General features: G+C 49.1%; 1 protein-coding gene across 1 annotated transcript; it reads right to left on the bottom strand.

Moving 5' to 3' along the window:
* Positions 1-570: 570 nt before the first annotated feature.
* Positions 571-6,686, bottom strand: LOC130379389 (protein-L-isoaspartate O-methyltransferase domain-containing protein 2). The gene is made up of 7 exons (XM_056586181.1): positions 6,558-6,686; positions 4,829-4,989; positions 4,172-4,322; positions 3,662-3,764; positions 3,165-3,336; positions 1,658-1,781; positions 571-1,191 (listed from the first exon to the last, which is right to left on the bottom strand). The coding sequence occupies exons 2-7, from the start codon at positions 4,982-4,984 to the stop codon at positions 632-634; spliced, it is 1,266 nt and encodes a 421-aa protein (XP_056442156.1). The 5' UTR covers positions 4,985-4,989; positions 6,558-6,686; the 3' UTR covers positions 571-631.
* Positions 6,687-7,572: the final 886 nt, after the last annotated feature.

The following is a 7,572-nucleotide window of genomic DNA, read 5'->3' as shown; positions in this document are numbered from 1 at the left end:
CATGGTCAGGAAGCAGGAGGCCCAACCTGTAACAACCTGACCGTAGCAAGCAGCCCTGAGCTCCCCTCACATGACCTGTGGACCCCATTGATCTGCTCGTAGTTAACGTTGGGTATGGTGTGCATGCCATGCATCGATGCATTAAATAGCAGATCAGACACCTTGGTGGAACACCGAGAGGGGTACTCCCTGTGAGGAGAATGACTGAATGTGCTTTATTCATACATTGGGTTTCTGGCGCTGTTCTTAAAAAAAAGCTACGACTTAGAAATCTTTCCCGGATTTCTGAAAGGAAATGATCGTCAGAAATGTTCTCTTACTTCATGCATAGCAAGCTTGGGTACCACCTAGCATCGGCTGAAAGAGTCTCTGGGGGGGGCCACTGAGATGAAGAAGCACTTGAACAAGGTGGCGATGAATGGGAGAAGACGGCCGATCCACCAGGGTCGTATGCAGAGGAAGAGTGTTTGGAGCGACTCAGAGCAGCTCAGAGAGTCCTGCCTGGTTCAGGTTGTAGTGGGAGAGGGTGGGATCACTCAGGCCCCCCCCCCCCCCCCCCCCCCCCCCCCCCCCCCCCCCCCCCCCCCTCTGAGTGGAGCCCTAGCTGTGTGCGTGCGCTGAGCGCCTGGCCTCACTTCTCCCGGTAGTACAGCAGATACATCTTGAGCGGCTCGGGCAGGGGCAGCCCCAGAATCCTTTCCCTCAGCACGTTGACGGCGGGCTCGGCCCGTAGGGACTCCCCCCGGGCCCTCGGCTCGTCCCCGTCCTCGGCCGGCTCCTCGGCTGCCTCGGGTTCCTCCGGCGCGCCCCTCAGTACCCTGCGGCCCCCCCTCCGGCGCCGCCGGGCCTCCCGGTCGTCGTCGTCGTCCTCCTCCTCCGTGGCCCCTCGCTCCCTGGCTCGGCGGTGGTGGGCGTTGTTGTTGTTGCCGTCGGGGGGGGCGGAGCCCGACTGCGCCGCCGCCCGCCCGCCGGGCGCCAGGCTGTTGCTGTGGCGGCGGTGGACGCGGCGCCGCTTGAAGCGGGGCCCGTACTTGTGGAGTCCGGCCACCGCCAGGCCCCGGCCCACGCTGAAGGAGGAGCCGCGGCCGCGCGCCGGCCCCCCCCCGCCCCCCGCCCCGTCCCGGGTCACGCGGAGGGCGTGGCGGATGGAGATGCGGGCCAGCTCCTGCAGGGAGCGGACCTCCAGCACGGCTGTGGAGGGACACGGTCAGTACCCCCTCCTCACCCCGACCCCCTTCATACAGATGGACGAACAGCAGCATGCACTATGGGACATGATGCTGGTCATACTCATACTGGGAGTAATAATGGTCCATACCTCCACCACCTTCATACAGATGCACTATTGGACACTGTTCATACTCATACTGGAAATAATAATGGGGCTGGTAAAAGCTTACGTAATGAACCAACAATAAACTTGAAGCTTTACCGAATATATAGAAAGAATAGATAGAAACATATGATAGAAACGTACGATGGAAACATACAATAGAAACACGATAGAGACATACGATGGAAACATACGATGGAAACATACAATAGAAACACACAATAGAGACATACGATGGAAGAATACGATGGAAATATAGGATGGAAACCTAGGATAGAAGCATAGGATATAAGCATACGATAGAAACAGCCCAGTGGGACTCACGTAAGGGCACGGCCTTGGGCTTGCCGTTGTTGTTGTATTTGGGAAGGACCAGAGGAGCGAAGGACACCGAGATGATCTTCTTGGTCTCCCAGCTGTTGGGGCCCGTCCGGGTGATCTTGGTCAGCTGGGGGAACACGGCAACAAGGATGCCGTTATTAAACTGAACAGAACTGAATTCAATCACTGGAAGAACTTTATCATAGGGACACAGGACGGAATCATCATGTTTTAGTCCGAAAACTGAAAACTGATCATACGATACAGAATAAATATATATTTATACTAGGGGTGATCTTGATTCTTCGCTGATTCAATTCTTCGATTGAAAGACAATGAGTCAACTTGGTCTTCAGTAGTTAAATCAGCGTGTCAGGAAAGTTGTGCGGGTTTACCTGTAGTGGAACCTTTGTAATGGCAGTTGCATTATCCCTAAAAAAACATTCGGGCTGAATGGTCTGCATTTGTTCTAAATGCTGAAAAGCATCATTCACAGGTTTTTAACATTGTTAATAATCAGAGCTTATGGATGTAGGTGTTCTCATGAGAGGATGTGTATAGTGTGTGGTAATAAGACTCTCCATAGAGATCTACCACTGTTAGATTTCGTAGCTGTATTATATTACTCACGGTAATTTATCTACGTCTATTTTAGTATTTAACATTGTTACATTGTTGTAGAGGCTGTCTCTCTATAGGCCGCTGTGGAGAACCCTCCCTACAGACTGGAGAACCCTCCCTACAGACTGGAGAACCCTCCCTACAGACTGGAGAACCCTCCCTACAGACTGGAGAACCCTCCCTACAGACTGGAGAACCCTCCCTACAGACTGGAGAACCCTCCCTACAGACTGGAGAACCCTCTCTACAGACTGGAGAACCCTCCCTACAGACTGGAGAACCCTCCCTACAGACTGGAGAACCCTCCCTACAGACTGAAGAACCCTCCCTACAGACTGGAGAACCCTCCCTACAGACTGGAGAACCCTCCCTACAGACTGGAGAACCCTCTCTACAGACTGGAGAACCCTCCCTACAGACTGGAGAACCCTCTCTACAGACTGGAGAACCCTCTCTACAGACTGGAGAACCCTCTCTACAGACTGGAGAACCCTCCCTACAGACTGGAGAACCCTCCCTACAGACTGGAGAACCCTCTCTACAGACTGGAGAACCCTCCCTACAGACTGGAGAACCCTCTCTACAGACTCTCTACAGACTGGAGAACCCTCTCTACAGACATCTCTGGAGAACGAAAGTCACAACAAATAAGGCTTCATTGAGTCGCGTATTTTAAAAGATAATCAGATATGGTTATAGGTCTGGCATGATGAATCAGATTCGACTATGCTAAATCTTAGTCGAGGACACCTCATTTCGAAATGTATTGTATTGAAGATAAACAGTTATTTATTAAAAATAAACAGCCTTTATTGATACGATTGAGAAACTCTTATTGTATCTCCTATCCTATTAATGAAAGAGGGGGTTGTGTTGGTGCAGTACCCACCTTCTCCTCCAGAGGCAGCACCAGGACCCCCCCCACCTTGAGCACGTTCTTCATGTAGCTCTCGTACTCCTTCTGCACCCCCGCCCCGCAGTACACCCGGTCGTACTGACGGCTGTGGGGGGGGATCTCCAGGCAGTTCCCCGCCACGAAGCACGGCTCGCAGAACTCAAACCTGCAGAGTGGAAAAGGATCCAGGAGGAATAGTCAGCAGTAACAATAGAATGAGGTGCTGGATGAGCACCTTTTACAATAATGTCTACAAAGGGCCGTAAAACACAAAGTATAACACAATTAAAACTAAGGGAACATTACCAAGAGGCCAGAGTTGTAGGGAGGGCTTCAATCAATCAATAAATACAGAAACTATACAGTGAAATTAAATACACCATTTAATATAAAATCAAGGGAAATTAAATGAGATCAGAAATCTACTGCCAAGTTCATCCGCACTAACAAACGGTGCTTCAGGATATGGGTCAGTGGGCTCCCACACGCACTTGTCGAAGCTGTCGCTGGTTTTGATGAAGTTGTCCAGCTTCTGGTAGGCGTACTCGATCACGTCAGCGTGGAGCTCCACCCCGTGGTTGACCCCGAATGGCCCTAGGACAGGCCGCGGAGCGTCACTACATCGCTTCATTCATCAATTATTAATGACATTACAACCACAACCCCAACAGCAAGTATATGTTGCATCTAATTGTTATATACGGCCGTGATTCGCCCTGTTTCTGTTTATTTTTTGTCCTCTGCTTTGCCATGTTTAAAACATTAAGCTGTAGCTCAGACTTCGAAATACATCCAGTAGATCTGTGTGTGACTGTAGATCGATTGAAGAATGCATACTGCATAGCAAGGTATAGTTTTTTACTAATTTGTTAACCTAGGGTCCCACAGGGGGAGAGATACAGGTTCCGCAGGGTCACATGGTATTTGTAAGTCACTCTGTTGTAGCCATCATCATGTGGTCCCGTGCTCTATGGTAGAAGGATAGAAAGCCCTGTGTTTACCCAGTATCAGGCCCACCATGGTGCTGAGGTAGCCCGTCCCACTGCCCAAGTTGAGGAAGGAGAGCCCAGGGTACAGATCCAGGGCCTCCATCACCTCCGAGTAGATGCATGGAGCCGACAGGTGGATGTTCCCGTGCCGCCATGCTAGATCCTGACCCCAGAAGGCAGGAGACGGTGTTAAATAGGGCTGTTTTCTCATTGCAAGTATGATGAGTATGCCTTTGTTGTTTTCTGGTGTGTCACGTTCAACATCAGGACCGTGCCAGAAAACAGGGATAGTGAACAGTAGAAGACAGCCATGGAGGCCAAATGTAACAGTGGTTACTTCATCTAGACTTCTTCAACTGCCTCGTCATTTGTTCCGGGAATGAATGCCTCTTGGCACCTTTCCCACTAAAGACAATAAACCGATGTTAGGGGAAGGAGACTGACCCTCCTAGCTATCATCTCTTAATGCTGCATTTTTGTCATAACTGTTATCCCTGCATGAGTGACAACTCAATGGGATCCTTTACAGCCATTTGGTGGCCATTTATTGACACCCTCGTAATGTGTTATCATATTACAATGAACTGTTCTGAGTCGGCCACTCCTTTTAGCTGCAGGGGGTCAGCTGTGAGCCAAGGGTCCATTGCCCTGACCAGCCACACCTCTCACCTTGTATGCGTTCTCCCGGTACTCATCCAGGTAGTAGTCGGCGCGGTCAATGGCTCGGAAGGCCCGCTCCACCAGGCACGAGCGGATGTAGTAGGCCTCCTTCAGGTTGTCAATCAACTCGTCGTTGTCCTCTCCGGCGCTGACTGCTCCGCCCATCTCGCCTGGAGAACACGAGAGAGACGGAGGGAGAGAGGGAGAGAGACGGAGGGAGGGAGACGGAGGGAGACGGAGGGAGGGAGACGGAGGGAGAGAGAGGGAGAGAGACGGAGGGAGAGAGGGAGAGAGACGGAGGGAGGGAGAGGGAGAGAGATGGAGGGAGAGAGACGGAGGGAGGAAGAGGGAGAGAGACGGAGGGAGGGAGAGGGAGAGAGACGGAGGGAGGGAGAGGGAGAGAGACGGAGGGAGGGAGAGGGAGAGAGACGGAGGGAGGGAGAGGGAGAGAGATGGAGGGGGGTAGAGAGATGGAGGGAGGGAGAGGGAGGGAGGGAGAGGGAGGGAGGGAGATGGAGAGAGAGGGAGGGAGAGAGATGGAGGGAGGGAGAGAGTCGGAGGGAGAGAGAGGGAGGGAGGGAGAGGGAGGGAGGGAGAGGGAAAGAGAGAGAGGCCAAGGGTTTACTCTTCAAGTATGGCTAGATAATCGCCTTAACAGTTAGAAGAAATGTGCTTCAGTGCAACTCCTGGTCAACCAGAGAACTTGAGGCAGAATACATAAAAATCAACAAATGACAGAGAGAAATCACTATCCAATCAATAAATGATGTTTAAATAGGAAGAGTGGGTAATTATTTATAATTTAAGGCAAATGCCCAGAGTAATTATTATTCATTACTTAATGGTGGTTTTGGTTAGGTGCATTTGTTTTTCAAAGAAGGAAGTTGGTACATTGAGATGGTCGGCAGTACATTAGTGCAGCTGAGATGTGGTTCAAAGGAGGACCAGCCGCAGAAGGCCAGGACATGGGAGTGACAGAAACCACAGACCACAACGACCAGATGATGGCCATGCTATGAATCAATACAACAAAGCACTTCTTTGCATTTCAATCCCCTCCTTTGATGTCAAATTCGGCCTTATAACCAGGTAGAAGAAGATATCTTCCGAGAAACAGTGTGGACATTTTCATCTTCTGTGCAATGATATGGATTCAAATGAATGCTGTTTTGAACGAAGACTTAATGGCCACAGGGTGGCGCTGTAACCCCAGGTAATGACCACAGGGGACGTTGTAACTCCTGGTCATGACCACAGGAGGCTCTGTAAGCCCTGTTCAGATGAGCTTTGCTTCAGTAGGCCAGTGTAGCTGACACTTCCTGCCAAATGGAGAATATCACATTGGCTTAACCCATGGAAGCAGAATACACGCAAAGTGCGTTTATCCTTTCATTAGAGTCGACCCAGGGACGTGTGGAACCACACACTCATCATCCCTCCTCATGTTATTTATTATCATGTTATTAACACCTGCATGTCCACTGCTCGTGTTCAACACACCGAGGAGCAGCACAACAACATCACAACACTTTGGATATACATCCACATAGATGGAAAGGCTAATCACGTCAAGCGTTTTGTTTGTAATGCGACAAAACGTTAGAATCTCCCCAAAAAACAGCAACAACACAACCCGTGTGTGGTAAGAAGAAACGTGGAGACATGAGCCCTGGTGGACGACTTGAGACGGATCCCGTGAGACAACATCTGAAACACCGAAACTAAACACAATCTATACCTTATGGTGATGCCGATCGGTTTGGTTAGTCGTCAGTATTGTTCTTTAAATTTTCGTCGGGATCAGGGACACCGCTCCACGATGTAAACATTGGGCCGGACGACGCGCTGACGTCATACGTGACGCAATGACGTCATAAGCAAAGCTCCCTGAAGAGGACCTAAAGGAGCTCACAGATAACAACACAGAATCAGACTCAGAATTACTTTAATGCATCTTATTTTACAAATACAAAAAACAATTCTGTGGCTTGGTTCCTCAACATGTGGACAACACAGGATTGACCTTTTAATATTGAATAACCATGGATCATACGTCTGTGTGTGGTTGACGGTAATCATTAAATGCCATAATTTAAGAAATGTAATAATACAAAAAATTAAAATAGTAATAATATAACAATGGTAAACCGTCTAGATACCTTGTGGATACAAAGTATCTGTGGACACCTTGTATCCACAGATAAGCTGAATGCCTAATAACCATATGGTTATTATATTGTTATAATTGATATCATGTTATCATTATTATATCTTTCATGTTTTTTTAATTGAATAAACATCAACTATGGTTGTCTTGTCAACTACAGTGGGCCAATATCAAATTAAAGGAAAATAGGTGTTTAACTCTACATGACGGGGCTCCTGTCTCACCTTGTGTATAGCCTTAGAAGCAGCCGAAGCTTGTGCAGCACATTCAGAAGAACACTCGCCCCTAAAGGTCAAAGTTGTCAGTGTCAATTTCTGCCGATCTGGAGAAACGACCGGGGATACATTTCATGATGCATGTTGCATGTGTGACCTTTTGTTTGTTTTGAGTACAGCAAGCATTGGGATGAAGCATTGTCCAGCAGATGTCAGTGTTTTAACCCCGCATAAATAGAACACAAACTGGTAGGTTATTGTTCTGCTTTGCTATCAGACCTCCATGGACGTTAAAGCTCCCCTCTTGCTCAGAGCATTACTAAAGAGATGTCATGAATACATCAATACATCCATGTACACACACACACACA

The sequence above is a fragment of the Gadus chalcogrammus genome, chromosome 1, assembly GCF_026213295.1.
Source record: "Gadus chalcogrammus isolate NIFS_2021 chromosome 1, NIFS_Gcha_1.0, whole genome shotgun sequence".
Lineage (NCBI taxonomy): Eukaryota > Metazoa > Chordata > Actinopteri > Gadiformes > Gadidae > Gadus > Gadus chalcogrammus.
The sequence above is the reverse complement of the archived record's forward strand: the minus strand, read 5'-3'. Positions and strand labels throughout refer to the sequence as shown.

What these genes read in the sequence shown, in the direction of transcription:
- LOC130379389 (XM_056586181.1), bottom strand. Translation starts at nt 4,984, where the DNA reads ATGGGCGGAGCAGTCAGCGCCGGAGAGGACAACGACGAGTTGATTGAC. An exon ending in ACCAGCGACAGCTTCGACAA is followed by an intron (nt 3,337 to 3,661) that starts GTGCGTGTGGGA and finishes TCCACTCTGCAG; the next exon opens with GTTTGAGTTCTGCGAGCCGT. An exon ending in TGCTGCCTCTGGAGGAGAAG is followed by an intron (nt 1,782 to 3,164) that starts GTGGGTACTGCA and finishes GTGTTCCCCCAG; the next exon opens with CTGACCAAGATCACCCGGAC.